Source organism: Falco biarmicus, chromosome 6, assembly GCF_023638135.1.
Source record: "Falco biarmicus isolate bFalBia1 chromosome 6, bFalBia1.pri, whole genome shotgun sequence".
In the NCBI taxonomy this organism is placed as follows: Eukaryota; Metazoa; Chordata; class Aves; order Falconiformes; family Falconidae; genus Falco; species Falco biarmicus.
Window position 1 is genome coordinate 48431982 of NC_079293.1, and position 22308 is coordinate 48454289.

At 38.8% G+C, this 22308-nt stretch overlaps 1 protein-coding gene across 14 annotated transcripts in view; it reads left to right on the forward strand.

The window, feature by feature from the left end:
- Positions 1-22308, forward strand: part of ARID1B (AT-rich interaction domain 1B) — a 335886-nt gene that overhangs the window by 22329 nt on the left and 291249 nt on the right. For all 14 annotated transcript variants that reach the window (XM_056344131.1, XM_056344137.1, XM_056344139.1 and 11 more), the window contains exon 2: positions 10833-11027. In XM_056344131.1, coding sequence (XP_056200106.1) covers positions 10833-11027 — 195 coding nt within the window. The remainder of the gene's footprint in view (positions 1-10832; positions 11028-22308) is intronic.

A 22308-nucleotide genomic window follows, 5' to 3' on the forward strand; every position in this document is an offset into this window, starting at 1 on the left:
CTAATTAAAAAAAAACATAGGAGGGCTGTAAAGAGAAAATGCTGGATTAACAAGTAAGCTATGTGCTATGAGGCTAGAAACCAACAAATACAGAAAGTCAGCGCTTTACACTTTTTAACATCCCAGTCTTCTACCACTTAGTGTGAGTAGGGTGACTGATTTTTCTTCTTGTTCAGAGCTGCTTTTCTTCCTGGTGTGGTAGAGGAGTGTAACTCTTAAAACTCTTTGGCAACCATTTCTCAGTGTGGCCAGAACTTTCTGAACTTCCCTTAGTTGCAATCTCATATTATGCCTAAGCAACTAACTGCTTTTGTGTGGTGGTTTTCCATTCCGTTATCCTTTTACGCCTGTATCCTATGTATTTTATAAGTGGGGTTTGGTTGTTCTTTTTCCTGATTTTATTCATTATGAACACAGGGACCTACAAAAAGAGAAGAAAATTGTATTAGAGTCTTCATACCAAAACAACTTACACTGTGTACCTGGAAGAGTGGCAGAGCACTTTGCAGAAAGGAGTAGAAGATAGTCTTTGACAGCAGTGAGGGATGAGAGTAAAAGCTGAGGGATGGGAAGGGAAGAGGCACTGTGTTTTCCAGAGGTATCCACTAGATTCTAGTGTTATCTGAACTCTGTTTTATGGTGGAATTGTGTTCTGATGAGGTCCATTACAAATGCCAGCAGTAGGTACAACTTAAATGACAGTTCTTCAGAAATTTGCTTTTTTTGTAATGTAATCTCAGAGCATGGCCTAGAAATTTTAAATACGTTTCTTTCAGGAGTACTTGATGAACTCTAGTGCATAAGGTTGAATTTGAGAAGCTGAGTGGCTTATTTTTGGACTTAACTTAGAAATAGGTCATTTTCTCAAAGGCATTAATACTGTTCCAAGCGATCTAGCAGAAACTTAAAGTGTTCATTTTTTTAATTAAAAAAAAAAATGTTCCCAGACACCTTTTTCCTTTTGAAGGTATGTTTCTGAAAGTTTAAGGGTACCTCGTTACAGCCTGCAATGCAATTTCCCCTTTTTAAAACCTTCCAGAGTTTTTTTTGCCCTCCCTTAGCCTACTCGTTTCTGACACCTAGTCCTTTTTCTTGTTGATAACTGACATCAGTCTCCCCAAAGTCTTCATGTCTTGTTCCTTGCTAAGAGCGCATATAATACTTGTTATTATGAGAGTGAAAACCCAGTCACAGAAAGGTGAAGTGTTGTGCTTGTGTTTGCATAGCAGGTCAGCTGCTGAGCCAGGAATAGAAGCCCTGTCTTATGACTCAGTGCCCTAACCGCTGGCCTGCACCGCCTCTCTGGAGTACTGGTCTTTTCCAAGAATGTAGTAGCAGTGGGGTATAGAAGTAACTACAGCAGCTATTGGAGCTTTGCTTCTGACTCTGGCAGGGGTTTTGAGGCTTATACATAGCTTAAAATACTGGGGGAGAAAAAAAGCTTTCTATAGGAGCTCCTAGATAAGTTCTGTAATGTTATGGTTTGCTTTGCTCTGTTTAAAACAAAAAAAAATCTAGTTGAAAATAGCTTTCCAGAAGGTTGTGGATGTGGGAAAAATCTTCTACATGTTTGAAAGTCAAAGTCTGCTCTACAAATAACCTTAAGAGCGGCCTGTGATTAAATCTTTTGTATATTCAACAACAAACTCATTTTATGCAACCACAACTATGATAAAATTGAATTAAATGAACCTGCCTCTAAGAAAAGAGACTGAATAGCTGAGTAGTGCATTATTCAATGAATGGAAAACGGGGAGGCTGGCTGAAACGGCTGGGAAATGGTTTTAACATTCTATCGGGCTAAAGAGCAATTTTATGAAATCACTGTATTTGTTTCCCCCCTACCTCCCCGCCCTCAATTTTTAAATAGCAGTGCTCTTCATACTGTCAGAATCCAGTGTTGTGACACCCCTACTCAAAAGTTATGACAGCAGTGTAATGACAGCTACTGCCTCTTGAGAATCAATCAGGCAATTAATTTTGTAAATGAAATGCTGATTATACAAAGCTTCACATGAGAGGCCCAGTGATTAAAATCAATTTAACAAATTGTTTCAGGTGGGACTTGATTAATAATTTGCCATAAATGCTGAGGATATATGACCAGCATACCTTTTTGTGTGTGTGTGTTAATATAGAACTATATATAACGCTTGGAGTGGAAAAAATCTGCAGCTAACTGTATGTACTTCTGGCTTGTGACCTAGATGTGATTGGTTATACCTTTTTGTGGGTACACTTTTCCTCCCAGTGTCCATAATGTCACTTTCTCAGTTAGTGCTCTCTCTCCAGCAATTGAATACATCTAACTTTTAGTTTTTATTTTTGTTAATAAAGCCCAGTAACTGAGAAAGTGTATTCAGATCTACTTGAGTATTTATTAGGCTTAGGAAGATTTTTCTTTAAAATTTGAAGTACATGTGGGATTTCTTTCGTTTATTCCACCCCACCTGCCCTCTGTCACTTACTAGTTTTTAGGACTTCCTGCGTTTTCCCCTCCTACTCCAGTACTTCTGCAGGGAGCCTTCCTGCAGAGCTCCCCTTGTTCCATTCAGGGCTGCTCTCTGCTCCGTGCCTGATGGACACTATTTTTAGTACATCCTTTTCTGTCCATCTAACCCTGTGTTTGTGTAAGAGCAGTACAAGAGTAGGCAAGAGAATTTTTTTTTTTTTTGAGTTCCAGATGGCAGCCATGCACAGTGAGTGAAGGTGTTTACTTGTCTAGGAAGCTGAGAACCTCATTGCCAGACAAAATAGAAGTAACTAGTATTCTGGGTGGGGCTTTTCTTTTTTTAACTTACAGTTTTCTGGGTTTATGAATGGATTTTCTTTTCCATGTTGAGCTGTAGTGTTGGCTGCTTGAGGAGGCCTTAGGATTGTCAGACATCCTCTGGTGAATCTAGTCTCAGAACTTCTAAGATACTATTTTTCCCTCAATATCTGCTTTGCTCCTCTGCTGTGGGTTACTATTTTGGTAGCAGAAATGCCAGACTGAGAACTGTGCCCATGCCTCCAAGACTCCAGTGCCAAAGCTGTTGCATTGGTACAAAACCACCCTACACAGAGAGTTTAAAGTTCAGGTGCTAGTCTGTGGGTGGAGGTAGCTAAAGCATGGTCATGATCTGGCAACAAGTGGGAAAAGTGACAAGCTGGCATCAGTGACGTGTTGTATAGTTGCAGATAGGTTTGCTCGAAGACATCTGGAAGAACCCCAAACTTCTGCTGCACTAGAAATTTCTGTTAACTTTTGCTAGGAGAGTAGAGCTTCTGCATGCCTAAAAAAAGGTGGTGCCCTCTGTTTGGAGCATCCAAGTTGGAGAAAACAAATACAAAGACAGGAATATAATAATAATAATAATAGTACTCCTGGAAGAAGTTTGGAATTAGGAACGTGGCTTACAGAAGAAGGCTAAGTGGTCAAGTGTGATGAGGACAGATGACAAACCTTCAGTTGACTTCAGAGCAATCAGGGTATTTACCTGTATGTCAGTGTTGTCAGTGACAAAGGCAACTTGAAGGGCAGCAGTTGTGAGCTGTATGTAGCCACCTGAACTTGTCAGAAACAAGATTGTTTTGGCCATCAGGTGTGATAAATGTATATAATTGCTTTTTGATGTTTTCTTAACCTTTGCATGCACTTCTAGTGGTAAGGGAAGAGGTTATTTGTGTATACTTCATTAAAAACAGGTTTATTTGCTATGTTTGTTGTGATTTGTTCTTTCAGTAGTCATTTAGATTTTTCTATCTACAAAAGAATAACTAGAGAATGGCTGACTCGTTGACCTTCCAGTTTTCAGGCTGTGTTAAAGAGGACCCCGAAGAATACTGGAAGACAGTCATACATACATCCTTCTCCAACCTGCAGAGATGCTTGCCTGTATGATTATTTGTAAATGTTCTGCTGGAGTAGTAGCTGATTTTTGGTGGGGCATAGCTTTGATAGTCTCTCTTTCCTCTTTTTAATTACTTTCTGTTCTGAGTGGGGAAATTATCTTTCTGATGTCTCCCTGCAGCTGAAATCAGACAGTATGCAGAGCCCTTAAGACATGGAAAATTGCGATTTTTGTTAAATCTCTGCTGGTGTATGCTTCTTCATTCACTGGATTTTCCTTTGTCATAGGCTTATGTTGAACTTGGCTCTTTGTTTGTGCTTATTCTTATTCCTTGTGTTTGTGCAACTAACTTTGAATTTTAGTAAAGTGCAGACAGCAGACTCCCTATTTAAAGAAAAAATAGGAAGCATGTTTGCCAGTTACTTCTCAGATTTTAATGTTAATGTAAGTCAGAACTTAATGCTATACATTAATACCTTTTTAACAGTTGTTTGCATCTTTCTTTAAATAGACATTTAAAACACACATAACGAGTTGTGTTTTGATACTCATGCTTTTGTCGTGTAAAAACGTTGGCTGAGGAGTCCTCGTACATGTTCATACAAATGATGGCATTATCTAGGAATGGATTATCTTTTCACCAGTTGCGCCCTCATGCCAGCTGTGTCATTGTATTATAGTGAATACTTGTGATTATCTCTAGTGATAATTTTGTAACTTGGTGGCTGACCTAGAGCGGAGAGCTCCATGCCCATCTTTCTTGGAATGTCAGTAACTGATTGTCAGCTGTCTTTATTATAAGATTTCAAGGCTTTGGTATTAATAAAGAGGCTTTTTTTTTTTTAATACAGAGACAGAAGCTTTGACTGCAGATCAATGAATAAACAAAGAGTTACTGTATTCAGTAGCTCTAGGAGTTTTGAGGGCAAGCGTGCTTGAGGGTGTTGAGTTTGTGTTGTTTTGTTAAAGGCGCAAATGATGTAGCATGCGTTGTTGGGATGCGCTGTGGCTTATAGTCCCTTTAAAATGCAGCATTTGCTGTTCTCAGCCAAACCAGTGCCGCTTTCAATTTTTTTTGTTTAAAGAAACAAAACCCCACACTTTCACTTGAAAAGTAGTTACATCTTGTGTGAATAGTCTTGTTCTATGGTGAATTGCTCTGTCTGCCTTGTGTAAGAGCTCTACCTTCTCATCTGAATCCCACCGTGACCTTTGTAAAGGGTCTCCCACTCCTCCCTGCCTTGAGACTTCAGTGGTGGAGTTCTTTGTGGCATCTTTAAATAGATAAATTATATTTTGGGACTGTGACCAGTGTTGTTGATGTTCATAAATATTTTTCAAGTAAAGATTTTCGTGGTAAAAGTGAAACAGCCATTGATAACTTAGTGTATGTGTGTGTGTATATATATATAATGCATACATATTATCAGTATTGTCCTAAAAGGCAGAGCTGATGCAGCTGACCCAAGTTATTCCAGTGTGCACCCTTGTCTCGGATCTGAGCGAAGATGAGCTATCTAGGAAAACACTGGTTAAATGATGGGAGAAAATGGTAGTGTTTTTTTCTCTTGCTTTATAAAAGGTAAAGTTGAATCTCCAGGTACTTCAGAGTGAGGGGATTTATTTGATTGTTTTAGCTAGGAGAAGAGCAGAAATGGTGGTGATACTGACTTTACAAGTGGGTGTAGCATATTAATTTTTCCACTTCTGCTTATAGCAAGAATGCCACGTTTAAGTATTCTGTTACACAAAATATTGAAAAAAGGAACAGGTAACAGAAGAGGGTTGTCAATATTTGTAGGCAGCGTAGGCTTTTCTGTCTTCTACCTTAGTGGTTGGAGTGTCAATCTGAAGACTGGGAATGAAACCTTGGCCCTATAGAAATCATTAGCAAACCCTCCGTTGGGTGTTTTAATATGCTCACAAGTCACATAATAGGCAAGGATTCTTATGAAATGCTCTGTTCTTATAAAGCTTGATAGTACATGTGCAAATGAATCTGATACTGACACAAGATAGGCACTATAATAAACGGGTTATAAATTATAACATTACTGTGGACTGAAGCAAGGAACCAAGACTGAGGTATTTTGAGGAACTGCAGATCTATGCAAAGTTTAAATGAAATGTGGCAAGTTGAAGAGGAGGTGCAGAATCGGAAGAAAAAGCAGAATCCATTCAGGCTTGCCTGGCAGAATATGGCAGTAAAAAATAGCATAAGCAAACACTAGCTAAATTGGTAAAAGGTAATGTGTATATTGGGAGTAAAATAGCACTAGAGAAAAACAGGACCCTTCTGTAAAGGAAGGGAAAGGAAACAAATGGATATTGATGACTGCAATGACACTAAAATAAAATTTCAAAAGTAATTAAGACTTTTCATTACAGCATGTGATAGAATTAATTAAAGGCATGGAAGATGTGAAAATACACACGTCATCCACTCATGGTCATACATGCCCACTGGGTTTTAGAATGTGATGCGGTTACAGCAATGCTGTAGTTTTCCATACTCGTTGAAAAGCAGGTGTGGAGGGGTTGGTTCTTGATCCCTACAACATGAAGTGGTTGATACTTGTCATAATCATACTGCCACCCAAAACTTGTCTTTGAAAACTGTTGTAACCAATGTTAAATAAAATATTTGAATATAACAGATGCTAAAGAAACCTTCAGATAAGATTATAATACATATTTCTCAACTAGCTCCTTCTAAACAACTTTTTGAAATGCCATGGATGAAAGAAAACTCTTGCTGTAAAAATTAAAGTTTAAAAGAGTGCTAAAGCTAAAAACTACATGCGTTAAAGTTGGAAAAAGTTGTAATTACATTTTCACCTCCACTGTACAGGACACAGTACTTGATGAGCAGCTCTCTTTTCTTTCTGTGAAGTCCATGGCTCCAGGTCTTTCTTACCACACGCTCTTCTGAAAACAAAATTTGTTCTTTTGTTGGAGTTTTTGATGGTATTGATCACAGCCATATTAAATTCTAGAATCACCTCTCTGGTGAAGAGATGGTGATTTTTTTTTTTAAATTATTTTTACAGATGGGAAACTGAGGCATTGTCGTAGGAAGCATGAGTGGCCTGTTTATGATAGCTGTAGGTTAAATATTCTGAAACATACAGCTTCTGAAAACCTTTTCAAAACACATCTCTCACCAAATTGGAAAGTAGTTGCAGATGTAGATACGCAGCATTTCCTGCAATTTAAATCCCATGATTTCAAGTTAGGAAATGAGGGATGCATTAAACTGGCAAATTTTGAAAATTTTTTGTTTTAGTGAAAAACTGTGGCAGAGGCAGGGCTGGACTCCAGTTCTGCCTGAGCAGCATGCCAGCTACCTCAATGGTAAGACCATCTTCTGCTTCATTCGCTACCATATGGTACGTGAAGCATTTGGTCCTGTCGCGCACAACAGCCCCTGCACTGTGCTGCCGTTGAGTTGTCCTGGAGCAGGCCCACCCGCTGCCTGTGAGGACAGAAGTGTGATGGTGTGTTTAAAGACTGATACAGTTATATCTGTGAAGGAGAGGTGCTTAATGTTGCAAGGGCAAACCTAGTTCCAAAGCTTGTAACTTCTGCAGTGCTAATGTCTCTTAAACTGGTGGAAGAGCTAGCTGTTTGGTTTTGCTTTGCCTTGCAGTAGTGTGTTGACAGCCACTGAGTCACTGATCGGTGTCTTCACCTTTAGCCGCACCGTACAGGGGGTTGGGATCTAATCTGAAGGGAGTCGGAAATAGCAGTGGTGAGTTGCCACCCTCTACATGGACTGGCCAGCGTATGGGATGAGATGTGTTTCCTCACTGGCTCTGTCTTCTCCACCCCTAAAGGTGATCAGAGGACTCTGCTGTTAGTTCTTTCCCCAAGACCTTGGAGGGAGGAGGGAATAGGCAGCACTGACAGCTAAGGTGGCTCTCCCTGGGTTGTCCCAGTGGTGTGCCTGGGGGTGTTTACCACTCGCTTGTATTCAGTAACTTCAGCCCTTGATCATGGTGCCTGACTTGCCGTGCCCATGGTAGATTCTGAGTATGCCCAGGTCCCTTGTTACCCAGACCCAGTGACCAGTGTTATGTGGGTCACCCACAGGCCCTGGTGACTGGAGTTACAGCAATGTCACGGGTTCTTTATCCCTCCACCTTTCTGAAGTGGAGGGATGTCACCTGAGGGAAAGAGGAGCAGCTCACCTGGAGAGGACAAGGAAAAGTGAAGGGACAGCAGGCTGGTGAGAAACAGGGAAGGAAGGATGAAGTGGCAGTGTGGCTCACAGGGCTAATGTGCACACAAAAAAACCTCCACTGCTTTTGGAGGTCACTAGTCCAGAGGACAAGAGACTCTTTGGCTTGTATCCACGTCACCTCCTGACCTTGTTTCCTCTTCTTCCCTTCAACTCTTCCTGCCTCACTTATGTCTCTGCTGCTTTTTTTAACCCATTGTCCCTCTTTCTGTGTGCAGCGGATTCGAAGCTGTCTCTGTACACCTTGTAACTCCTCTGATGAAGTGTCACTGTGCCGCTCTTGTGCTCCCGTTTCTTCCTCCCGTGTTCCACACGGTCTGGTGACATTCAGGTGCTGTGTCTCGACAGGGGTGCACACCTCACCTTTCCCAAACGCCCAATGTCACCCTGGCAAATTAAAATTCTGTGCCCCAAAGCAGGGTATTCAAGAGGTATTTTTAAGTGTTTTATGTAAGAACATAAACGATGTATTTTTCTGTGACCTCATTCTAAGACATAGCTGAATTGTTTCTGCTGAATTTTCCAGAGAATTTCAGCCTCAGGCATACATATGGCCTGGAAAATTTCAGCCTAAATGCTTGAAGTTTGGCAAAGTTTATATGCACCTGAAAGTAGTCCTAATAATGGAAAGTGTCAGATTGTTTTAGCTGTGTAGCTATCTGCATTGTTTATATTTAAGTATTGGATGTGGAACAGAAAATACTACGCTCAAAATAATTAAAATTGAATCTGAGTAAATGTTGTTATTGGAGTTGAGATGTGGAAATAATACCCTGAAACAGAAGACAGTGGCAATGAACAGTGCTGTTGGGCTTCATGAGTATCTCATGAAGGATACTCAAGACTTGCCTTGAACAAGAATTTATATTTGAGGAGTATGGCAGGTGGTGCACAGAATGAACATTAAAACACAGAAGTAAACATAGGAAAAGTATCTTGGTCTCTATGAGGAAATTCAAGTTCTCCCCAGGGACTCTGTAAGAAGGAATCTCTAGTTCATCTGCCAAACTTTTGTCTCTGTGTTGTTTTTAGTTAAGTGTGATGAGAATGCGTGATGGCCTTAATAAAAAAAAAAAAAAAAAAAAAAAGTGGTGTTATGGGTCAGGTGGCCTGAAGTGGTTGGGGAACCATTGATTTTAAAAAGTATGAAATATAAATAGTAAATTACCCAGGGACATTTAGTGGTGAAAAAAATAGAATCTTCTAAGCTGGCCGCAGAGCGGCCAAATAATGAAGGAAAAATTGCTGAGTAATACTCACCCAAAATTAGAAATGAATGTGCAATTCGCTATGGTGGCAAAAAAGGACAGTTCTCTTCTGAAGTGAATGGAGGTGTCATGTGAGGAGGAGGTTATCATTTCCACCTCGTCAGGTGTAGCGTGCCCACGTCTGGAATACTTTATTTGGCTTGGGTGACAGCCCTGGCAAATGGGTATTGGTAAGGGTGGGGAGAGCCACTGAAGAAAGGGAGATTTTGAGTTTTTTAGCAGGAAGGAAAGAGTAAAAAGTGACTGACTTTGGAGAGAACATATTTTGTGTGTATGGGGGAAAAAAACCCCACAGTACGTTAGTAGTACAAGCAGCAATAATGAGAAGAAACAGGAATGGGAGGGGGAAAATGTAATTTATTGTCATAACAACTATTCCATCAGAATGTAGTAGTCAGAAAGGACTCGCAGAAGCCGTGTTATGTAGTGGGCTTTACCATGAAACTGGTCAACAGTACACTGTAGGAAAACATTACAAAAAGTGCTGCGGAAAGGAATCCTGCTCCTGGTGGGCTGGCTGGCTGAATTAATAGTTTTTTTTCTTGGGAAGAGGAGGGGGGAGTGGGGGATATGTCTCATGAAGATAAGATTGTGATAGGCTTTTTAAAAGCTTTTTCTCCCCCCTTTCTTCTGTGAATATAACTGACTCTCAGGAATTAAAAAATGGATGTCATATTAACAATACAGTGCTGTGCTTGACAAAGTACGGTATTTTTTCTGGTTCAGTTAGTCCTCAGTAATAAAACATGAGAGTAATACCACACAATGGTTGACACCTGTCCTGAAACTGTTACAGTGCTTGGTAAGTGCTGCCAGAAAGTCTAAAAATAAAACTTCCCTCCCTTGCCTCCCCTCCCCCTCCATCAGCAATCGCAGTTTGGGTTTTCTGAGGTCTATTAAGGAGGCAGATAAACTTTCATGTAAAGTGTGGGTTATGACTTGCCTTTTGATCTGGAAACTTATTAGTGCACACGATAGCAATATGAAAGCGCTGAAATACTGCGTTCTGTATGCATTGCTTTTCTTGGAAACTTTCTTTTCTTTTCACTTTCCCTTTTTTTCAAAGTAGATATTTTCTCAAGGTTAAACAGCTTGTCCGCTACTTGTGTCTTTCCTGACAGACATGATTTTGTTTATGTTTAGACATTAAAGTCAGTGATGCTAATCCTTTACAACAGTATACTTAATTATGTTTTAAGCTGGAATTTATTGTGCAGTTTTTCTGCTTTTTCTGTAGGTAAGAGATGACCTTAAGTTTGATGTAAAATATTTTTTTTTCCTAAATGCAGTGAAAGTCCCAAACTTGCCATTTAAAACCTCATCTAATTAATATGAGAACCAGAGTATGGTACTGTGACTGTTTGTCAAGTCAATATGTGATGGGTAAAGCACTGAGAAAACACACGTATAGTTTGCCTGCGGTAAGCGTGACTATCCTGACCGTTTTCTTTCCATACCTTAAAGCATTTCTTGGTTTGTATTTAACAACAGGGCAGTCCAATGGATCCCATGGTCATGAAGAGACCTCAGTTGTACGGCATGGGCAATAACCCTCACTCTCAGACGCAGCAGAGCAGCCCCTACCCTGGGCAGTCCTACGGCCCCCCCGGGCCCCAGCGCTATCCCGTGGGAATGCAGGGCCGAGCCCCGGCAGCCATGGCAGGAATGCAGTATCCACAGCAACAGGTTTGTGGAAGATTTTTCTGTGTTGCTTTGGTTTCTCTCCTCTCCTCCTTTTCCCTTCTGACGCTGCGGTAATACACTGGGTGGAAGAAAAAAAAAAAATCAGAAATAAGTATTTCTTGTGCAGAAGGAGGGTCAAGGACTGCTTTATAGGACTGTAAATATATTATGTTGACAGTGTGAATGTTTTCTGAAACCCTATGCAGTCAGGAAGGAGTTTAGTTTGTTGCTGATATCTTTTTGGAGAGAGAAGTATGTTAAATGCCATCGGTTTTCTTCCCCCCCCCCAGCTGACATCATTTAGCCTTGTATATTTTTTGGTGGCTATTTTAGTTTTGTTTTTTAAAATTCTCTCTGGCTTAGATACTTTTAAATGTAAGATGAAAACCTAAAGTTGACCTCAGTGCAGAAAAACTGGGGTTATCCAGTGCAAACAAAAGTGTTATGTATTTGTATCAGCTGTTTGCTATTGTGATTTTTGTGGGGGCTGGTTTTTGTTGGTGGGGTTTTTTTTTTCCCTCCTTTTGGTAGGAGCCTGTAGCTTTTCCATTTTTTCCCCTTTACGAGCTCCTTAAAGTAAGGATATTTTATTTTTTGTTAGATCAGAGGACATAGAAATGTTCAGAATCTCCTTTCATCTATGTGGATTTCACTGTTGATAGTGGCCTCTTCTGCCTTTTTCCTGCGCTTTTAAAGAAGGTCAATTCCAGTGTTCATACTATATACTAAGGAAGATACAGTCATATTCTAGAGGGAAGGGATAAACCAAGGTTATCGAGAAGTTACATTTTACTAATTTTATTTTTAAATTAGACATGTGAGTGTAGGCAGTGGAAGCTCTGTACTTTGTTGTGAGCACAACAGAGTAGCAGCTTGATCATTAATGGGAAAGAACATTTGTTTGGTCCAACTGACAAAACATATTAGCTTTTTTAATGTCATTTATTGTAGAATATAGAAAAGAAAAAGAAAATTTTGGATTCCCTGACAGATAGGTGCCTGGCTAATTCTTGTTATTACCCATCCACCAGGACAGGATTTTAATCAGGCAGATAAATAACAGTTTCAAATATAGTAGTTGGGTGAATAGTACCATTAGCAACCGTCTTCATTTTTATTCTTTCCTGTTGTTAAACGGATACTTGTAAGGAAGAGATTTTTTTTTAGTTTAGAAATGTTAAGCAATATATTTGGCTGCTAGATTTAGACAGCAAAGCATTTTGTCAGTCATAAAAGGAGGAGAAATTGTGAAAAGGAGGCTTTATTTTGCTCTGTGTGGCTGTAGCCAAAATGAATTTATTAAAACATATTTTTAATTTTAAAATGAATTATTCTGTGTTATGTGGAGATGAGTGTTGAATTTTCACTTCATTTGCTAATTGCTTGATAATTGTAAATTACCCGTCAGCAGGCAGTGACCTGGCACAGTGATTGGCTGCTGGCCCTATCCGTCTTCTTGCAGCATTAATATAATTGGCTGAACAGCAGCGCAGTTCTGAGCACTAATGCTCTTTGGGGAAAAAGTGAGAGGATAATTATGACATTGGATTTTTATTGAACGGACATCACCACCTAGGCATGATTTTGTTTTGGACAGCCTCCAAAGCTTCGTGTGTTTGGTTTGTGAACCTCTAATGATCTGAATCCAGTTCTTTTCATATTGCTCATATATTACCACCTTTCTACAAAGGATTAAAATGCAGGAATGCAGGTTTGTAAATTGAATTGCCAACTTACCAGCTGAGTGGTAAGTTGTCTTTGGCACAGGATGCCACAGTTTGATTCCTGGCTGGATTTTTACTCCTGTGACATGAATATTAAATAAGGAGAACCTAGCTATGCCGTTAAAATTGTCTGTGTAGCATGTACCTACTTCTAGATAGAATATATATATACATAAAAAATCCAAATAACATTGCCAAAAATTTCAGAAGACTAATCTCAGCACTTTCTGGAAACTGGAATCGCTTACAGTGTCACATTGAATTTATCAAATCCACGAGGCACTTCCGAAAACTTGATCAGTTAAAAAATACTGGGCCTTAAACATATAACGGCGCTCAGATGTAAGTATTGTGCAGAGAGAGCATTGGGTGGGTGGATTATGAGGGTGGAACTGCCACACTGTAGGAATGGTGGGAAACATCAATGGGAGAGGTTGTTCTTATTTTAAGTTATACTGTGCTGTTGCCCAAAGATAGCCGAGGGTGTCAGTTCCGTTTCCGTGGATGAAACGAGAAGGCTTTCTGTTTGACTGTGAAGATTTTTGAATTTTGAAGAAGACCTTGAAATGTTAAGTCTGGCTCTTTGTCAGCAAGTGTTGTGGCTTGAGGTTAGAACCACGGGACTTGACAAATTTTAACTTGCAGGTTCTACTGCAGGATGCTGCAAATGAAGAAATAGAGATGAAAAACAACACCCTAAAGATCCAACTAAAATTCATGGAAGTGGTAGAAATGAAGATAATTGCCTAGATGTAGGTAGCTGGTCTATGTCATACTGCAGCAGAGAATAGTGTGTTCCAGCCTGCAGCCCAGAGGTGGAAGAGATCGCTCACGGGAAGGGAGGCCTCTGGCGTACGCAGTGAGAGATTAAAGAGGATGAAAAAGATGAAATGTTGTCAGGTGCAGTCATTCTACCTATCTGCAGCATGGGTGTTGGGCATAGCCTGCTAACCTGTTGAAAAAGAGGTCTGTGTAATGCTGCAGACATTTCTTACAACTGCTGTTTGGTCTTGGTGTGCTTGATACCAAGCAGGAAGGTGTGAGTAAACTCCTGAGTTTTCTTAATGTTCTGTGTGGAAATTGCAGGATGTTGAAGAGAATGTGGAAAGCATGGGATATGTTCTGTAACATGGCTGCAAAAGATGCTGTGAAGAGAGAAACCAGATCTCCTTTGGGCTTGGAACTCATCTCTAATGAGTTATCAATGATGAGCCCCAGAACAAAACAGTAAACCTTATATAAGGGACAACATTTGAAATGCAGGCAATCTTCTTGCATTACTTGCTAATACAACTAAAGATAAGGGGGTTAAGAGATATACGTAGGCATGTAGGAAGGAGAGGTAAAACTAGTGAAGCATTAGCTGGGTAACCTGGGGTTTTCTCTTTTCTTCTCCAGTGCTTGACAACGGAGATCCACATCTATCCTGTAAAGATGGGTGGTAGCTTGTTTTACAAAATGCTAAGCAATTTGAAGAATGCTGCAGCATTTTGTCAAATTTTAAGGGCATGTCCAGTTAATTCGGTGTGAGTCAAGTATATAAAGCATTTGGACTGATTTCGGTAAGATTGTCTTAATGGATTAGATCAAAAATCAAATAATTCTGCACCTATATAAAAGGGGGTGAAGTATAAGAAAGGAAGGTGTTAGGAAAACAGTCACATACTTAATTTGTAGGATTGTTGACTTGACAGTTTATGTCTCTTTTTTTCAGTAGGCATAAATATGTACAGTGAATGAATTACTTAAAAGAGATTTTTATGTTATTAGGAGACTTTTGCGTTTTTGTCACTTTCCGATCATCTTCTGGGGGGAATGAGGAAGGAGGCAAGGGAGAGCTGGGAGCAAGCTGACCTGTGCCTGTGTTGTCAGTTTTTGACATGATTGAATCACAGATTGCAACAAGGCCAGTGTTTGCATCCCAAGGTTTTAAAATGCTGGTCTTGCATGTAAATCTTAATACAGCTATCTCATAATCTCATGTACTCTCTCTCCTGGTTTGCATGGGATGAAGGTAATTTTAGGTTTATTAGCACTCCTAACCTAGGGCTTCAGGGAGATCACATTATGTATGTAAAAACAGAAAGCAGAAAAACATACTTTCAGGTCTCTTAGCTATTTTTTGGAATTAGAAAGAGGTGATTACAAAATTGAAAATCCTGATATGTAGGGATACTTAGCACCTGCAAACTTCAGGCTTGATTTTGCAATACATTTCACTGTAGTGTGGGTAACAAGATCTGATTGTAAAGACAGTAGTTTCCTTTTTATTTAACTTCTTTTTCTCCCCCCACTCCTTTTGGACCTCAGTCAAGCAAGCCGTGATGCCCTAATCAGTTTCTGGCTTTGGTTCAATTGCCCTGCCAAAGTGTTTCGGTGCTTTAGTGCAGTGTGCTGTAGGAAAGCTTTCTGATGCTTTTGTAAAAACATTTTTGCTAAAACTAGAGATTCAGAGTACCTACTAAAATAAGGGGGGTTTCTGCCATTGTCTGATGGCGTTGCTCTTTTGTGTTAATAGCATGTAATACTTTATTTTGTGCTGAATTTCATTAAGCTTAAAAATCAGCTCCTTAAAATAACCACGTATATGTTTTGGAAGTTTTCAGCAAAGTCTGAAGGCTTGGATTTATGAATATGTTTGAAAGAACTGAATGGTGTGATGTGCCTGTTTAATCAGATGATTATTGCCTAATTGATTTTTTTAGGATGCATTAAAAATCCTTGTGTACTTGATGGACTGGAACAACAACTTATTGTGTAAATAGGCTCATATTGCTATAATGCATAGTAAATTCTTTATGAAAGATAGTTACGTGGATACGTACAATAGCCATTCCTAATAGCTGTTAAAAATGGGGTATTTCAGTACTTTCTTGTTTCGATACTGATCATGCATTGTCTTAGTGCCTTGAGCCTGCTTGCAGTAAGTAAGTTGCGATGCTTGAGCCTTGGTCTATTCTGTCTCAAATTTTTGCTATAGAAATACTGTAAGATGAAAGGGTGCTAATTACTTGTCCCTTTAACATTTGTTATATTCTTGATTTGAAGAATTAAAAAATAAATGTGGTCAGTGTCCTTATAGTTATAAGAGTGCAACTGTAAATAGTCAGAGAAACATTTTTTCCTTTTTTTTTTTTTTAAAAAAAAACGGTTAAGGAAAATAAGCTGCTGGTTTGTGGTTTGAGTTTTTTGTTGGTTTTTTTTTTTTAAGTCTTATGTGGCAGGTTTCAACTTGGAGTAACTTTTTTTAAAGGGCTAGAGAAATTGTAAAACCTCTGGGAATGTGCAGCAAGGATTTATTGTAATGGAAACTGCAAGTCAACCAGAACTATAGCAGCACCAATGTGATTACCTCATTTAGGAAAAGGGTTTACACTGCTCGTATTGGGTAATGTCCGGGATTGGAAATGTCTAATTTACGCCAAGGAAATCAGTTGGCTGTTGGCTTGGCAGGTAGAGTTTTAAAGCTAGTAAACACAAATGTGTTTACTACTGGTTGGCTGATTGTGTGTGTGTTGCTTTCTGAAACAATTTTAATTCTAAAGGATTGAAATATACCAAGAAAGAGAAGCTTACTGTCATGTTTTGCTCTGAACCATTAAGTTAAAATGTGGTGCATGCATACAGCAAATACTAGTCAAGTGATAGTTTGTTGTCTTCTCTGTGTATAATTGCCCATACCAGCTAGAGAATATTGAATGGATTACGGTTTTTTGTGCTCCTAAGCAGCTTTTAGCACAGTTGGTGTTAGTATTGGTTAAGGGAGCAGACACAGAAAATAAGTAGCATTTTCATTTCTTAGCCTATTTATTTTGCAAGAACAGAGAATGAATCAATGTGATTGAATCTCAAAAACAACCAGCAGAGGACAAAACACTGAGATGTGTTGCTTTTTCTTAAAGATTGATAGATGCATTTCATACACACACATAAAAAGGGACTGTGAAGCTTTGATCAGTGTGTGCTTCAGAAGTACGTTTTTTCAGGGTTGGTTTTTTTTTTTATTTCCCTTGGAAATTTTTTCGTGTGTTTTATTTTGGGGTTTTGTTTGTTTGTTTTGTTTATTCTGTTTTGCTTTTTTTTCCCCTAGGCATTTATTTGGAGCTCTCACTAGCAGATTATGTGCCGCTTTAGTAATTCCTGGAAAGCAGAAGGGTTGAAGCTGTTAAACATTAATCTTTTCCCAACTTCCTTTTCTATTTGAAACTTGTAAATACTTGAAATTAAAGTAATCATCAGTAAAATGTTGTTTGAATGATGTATCTGCCATCCTGTTGAGCTGCTAGAAACTTCCAGTTAAAAATAAATAAATTTAAAAAAGTAAACAAAATAAGTAGATGAAATACTTCCTGAAGAGTGTAAAGTTTGAATCCTTACTTTTATGAATCAGAAAAGGGATGAGAAGTCACAGCTATTTGTCTTCCTTGCAAGGTCATCTTTAAGAATGGATCTTTTGATGGTCAAGTGTTAATAATTGCAAAGAAAAGTTGTTGCTCTTTGTCATGTAAAGAAATGGGATTTTTAAATTTCAGATTTAGGAAAATGCTAAATACTGTGCTTGTGCAGATCTAGGAAAATGTTTAGCCTGGTTCTTTCTTTTGGGTATACTAAGCCTCATTGACTAAATTGAAAAAAAGGCTGCTACTTCAGTTCATGGCAGGATAAGGCTTTATGTTGTATTGTCTTCTTTAGAATTATCCCTTCTATTGAGTGTAATTCACTCTCTGTAGAGGGAGGTGAGCACAGATTACACATAATCATGGAATCAAATTTGACATAAGTTTGGGTTCTTTATGGTAGTTTAGCTCTTAATCTTAATGCTGGTCATCTGAGATTGTTTACTGAAGAAAATCCCTAAAGTGCGGAATTGCATTATTATGGTAAATAGAAACATTTCAGTAGCTTCTATCATTTCTTTGAAACTGGAGAAAATGTAGGTTGAAAAGGAAAAAGAACTGTTCTTTCAGCGGGTGAGAAAAAGCTTGGAAAAGAGAAGGTTGACATTTTTATCTGATCAATTACTATGTACTGATGTTCAGTAAATGCTAATTTTTACATCCATCCTGGAGTAAATGTCAGTCTACATTTGTATAGAAGGTGCGTAAGAATCATCAACTTACCATGCCAAATAAAACGTACTTTTGTTACTAAATGGTTCTACTTCAGTTGGAATAGTTAATGGCTGTAATGACATTTGTTGTTGTGCTTGGAAGTGGGGGCATGAGAGAGAAAAACATGCAAGCCCTGTGTGTTGATGTTCTGTAAAAGGTTGCTGTTAATGAAGCAGCAGCTATTTTGTTGTTGAGAACTTGGTTTGCTAGCAGTATTAGCTGTCAGTCTGCGCTGGAGTTAGGCAGGAAGTAGATTTTGGTGATCAGAAGTGGGGAACAGAGGGCTGTTTGCTGCTTCACTAGGAAGATACAAAATCATTTACTTACGAACAGCTCATTTTACATGGCAGCAGGAGACTTGAGTTTATTTACATTTGAAGTAAAATAAGCATCTTGCCTTAAGAAAAGGCTGCTGCATTACTCTGTTTAACAGCTGCCATATAATGACTGTGCCAAGAGGGTTTTAAAGTGTAGGTAAGGAATAATTAACTGTTACTCCTAATATTATAGTCATAGTAGTTTCCTGTTAATAATATTAATCAAAGAGTTATTGACACTCAAACCTGCTGTAACGACATTCAGACCCATCATGAGCACTCGTGTTAAGATTTTTGTATCCATACTTTCTGTAATGTCCCCTGGGGGTAACTCAGCTTTTTTTTTTTTTTTAGTCTTGGTATAGTTTCTCAGAAGATGCTATCAATTGTCCGTAAATTTGAACTTACTCAGAGGAAGCAAGGGAGTCAGTAGAGTTTGCTTTTTTAAAAAGAGGGAGTGTTTTTCCCATAGCTGAAAATACGGCAGAAGATGATAAGGTGAAACCTGCCTGAAGTCAGTGGGAAGTTTGCTGTGACTTCACTGGAGCTACCATTTCACTTGGGGTCATGTTGTTGGGGTTAGATGACTTGTCTTCAGTTGATAGTGTAGGCAGAATCAGCCTTCTAAGTCAATTGGCGAGAAATTCAGAATGAGGCGGTTGGGTACCTTTCACTTTGGTGACCCGGGAATGGTCAGGTAGCTTGCTTAGAACAGTAGACCTCTCGAGAAATAACCTGGTGTTTCAGTAGCTCAAGATTAGGCTCCTGTTGCTTACAGAAGCATTTTTTTTTTAACTAAGATTTTTGTTAGATTTAGTTTCAGAAAAACCTAAGTAAAAATTAGTTTTACAGTAGCGAAGTGAGTACTGCAAAAAAATAATAAAAAAAAATTTCCACACTTTTTATCAGTTTTAAATAACATGGGTCCCAGGCAGTATAATCAAAACTTGCTCAGTGACCTGCTTCAGTTTTGTATGTTTTATCACCTAAAACATTAAGACTTTTGTGGGAGTAGATTAGTTATAAAATCTTTTTAAAAAAATCTTAAATATGTTTAAGACTGTTGAAATTCTCTGTAGGTAATTTTTTTGAAAAGTCATGTTTGTTTATGTATTGCATTGCTCCTTCTAACTGTACTAACTGGGCACATATAAATATCCTAATGTAAATACTTTAAGCTTTTGGTGTTTTGTTTTTCAAGAGCGATGAAAGATTTAAGAACTTAAGGAATAACTTAGAGCTACAGCTCATTTAAATTTTGTAGGCTTTTATTCTGCTGCTGCCTTGGGTGACCCCGTTTTTGGGTGCTTCTCTGGTACTTGTGCTTCTTATTCATTGCTTTGCCTAAAATAGAACAAAAGTGATAAATGCTTGCATCCTTGCTGATAAGTATTTGATCTCTGAATCTTATAATGTCTTTTGGGGGTGGGGAAGAGGAGCAAGGAGAAAATCAGTGTCTGTTTTATTTCTTTGTATGCTCCATCCTTTTCCTTCTCTTCTGAACACTGTTTCTTAGTAATGCTTTTTGCATTTGTGTGTTAAGAACAAGACACATAACAGATAATAAAGAATTTAGTGACTGAACAATATTAGAAAGCATATTTGAATCTTATATTGAAATACACCTTTTGGAAAGTGAGTGAATTTGACTTTGGTATATGTGTCAAAGGGACAAATTACACTTGCTATTAATTTGTTTCATGGAACAGTGATGAAGATATTTCTGCCTATTTCTTGGCAAACTGTAACATAACTTGTCTTTTGAGACAAGTCCAATCAAAATAAACAAGGTTTATATAGCCACTTAGGGAAGATGATGTTTTCATTATGGAAGTAACATTACTTATCTGGAGTCTATGTACCTAAGTGTGTTTTACAGGCCATGTTGACAGATAGTGTTTTACAGGACAGGTTAGCAAAACGGCTTTGTTCTTTTCACAGGATTGTCTCTCTCTGAGCTGTTACGCTGTGTGTGTGGGTAAAACAAACACGTAAGAGTCGGTGCCCAGGGCAGGTTGAGCCTGTGCATGGCAGAAGCAAGCGAGGCTGCTCGGCAGGGACCTCTGAGCTCCTCCTACCCCTTCTGAGTAACTCCATGCTCACCTCTGCTGCCCCTCCTAACTTTCCCGGCCGGCAGCACTGAAAATTGGCATGTGTTTTGACTTCACCATACTGGCGAGTATTGAAAAGGACAGATGCAAATTGACTGGTTTGTGTTTTTCATTGGTTTCGTTTTATTGCCGGTTGGCAAAATGGAACAAAATCAGAGGCCAAGATATCCCCCTGCAGATTTGGCAAGTGTGTACTTAGTAGATTTATGGCCCTTTTGCGTTTGGGAAGTTGTTCTAGGGAGGAAACTATTATTTCTGAAATGAATGTTAAGTTCTGCAGAGAATTATACTTAAGACCTTGTGTTCACCAATGAAAAAAATCATACCTGATGTTGGATAGCAGGCAGGTGAGTTTTTAGTCCTCTGAGGTGGTGCTGTGAGAAATCTCATGTATCCTTCAATATCCAAACTGAAGGTGGTTTTATGACCTGAGTAAATTTGCAGTCTTGCAGCAAGTGGTGAAGAGCAGATTCAGTAAATGCCAACACTGTGTGGGTACTTGGCTTTTCTTTTTTGATTTTATACGTTACAAGAAAAATTATGTTTTCTAATATTGCTTTAGGCCTATAACGCAGGGGTTACAGGAGGAACATAACCACAAAAAGTAATTGAAGAATATCCAGGAAAAGATCAGATATACTTAGGGTGTATCGAGTGTAGGCATTTTCTTTCTTCTTTCTCTCTCATGTTCTGTCATCCCGTTTTTGTCTTTCACATGTAGAACTGGCTAAAAACTATTCTTGGTGTGGATTAAGATCCTGTATAGCAGTATAAAAACCTGACTAAATATCAGAACCCTGTGTATGTGTGAGTTGCTGTGTTTTTGTTGGAGTTGCTTTAGGCTCACTTGTAGGAACTCAGAAACTTCTGCTTTCTGTAAAGCTGGTTTAAAACTAACAAACAAAAACCCACAGAACAAACAAACAAACAAGTTTTTAGCCCAGAGGATAAAATTAGTTATTGTTATGAAACCTGGTTGTAAGACTGTTGGTTAAGAATGTGGAAAGATGCACGCTGTGTGTAGTGTTCTGCTTAGTGGAGAAAACATGTTTTTACTTGAAAAGTATTTTTTATACGTGGACCCAATCTTACGTATTCCATTTCCAGCCATAGGCAGGAATGATGGTGCTGAATCCTTTCAAGTAATAAGTGTAAGTGTCCTCAAGATTTTTATAAATATTTGCTTTAAGAAAGGACAACACACTTTGGCACTTGTTAATCCTGTAGTAATGAAATGCTGCAAACGATAGGTTTTTTTTATTTCGTTGGATACTTGTCACTGTCTCAGCGATGCAGAATTTCATTGATTATTTGGCATTTGCAGTACCATCACTGGAAAAGGGGTGTGTGAAGTCTTAAATAATGGAGTTTGGTAAAAAGTGTGGAAAGGAGCATGGGACTAGTAGAGAAGCAATATCGGCAGCGCTAGCACTGATTGTACAAGGAATGATCATCCACTTCCTGTGTGTCAATAAAAATGCAGGAGAGCACCTTTCTTGACACAGGGGTTGCTGAAACATCAGTGCTGTCTTTTTTTGTAATACTCCTGTGGATGTTTTTGCACAAAGTGGTATCTGTCAGAGCTTGAAATATTCTTGCACAGTTCCCTTTGAACAGGTAGCACAGGACAAGTTCTAGCACATAGCTACTTGACACGGGGCCGCCTACCACAGGGAAGGAATGCCTTGCTTACATACATCTGAGTTGATGTGCTAGAACTTTGCCAGTCATTTTGCTGATTACATACTGGGCTGTAAATAATTACTGAACTTCCATTTTGAATCACTGCTTTTTTTCTTCTTTTTTTCCCTCCTACCCCCACTCCATTCCCCCCCCCCCCCCCTTAAAGGAAGACAGTATCAGTGGGAAATACTGAGGATGCTGCAACAGTTTGTGATTAGCCTGGAGATATTTTTACAGTGAATCTAACATAAATCTGCACATTTTTATTGCTATGCTGCCTTTGATTTTGGAATGCACTTTTTGCTCTCCTTGTGTTACTTTTAGTAGTACTTTTCATC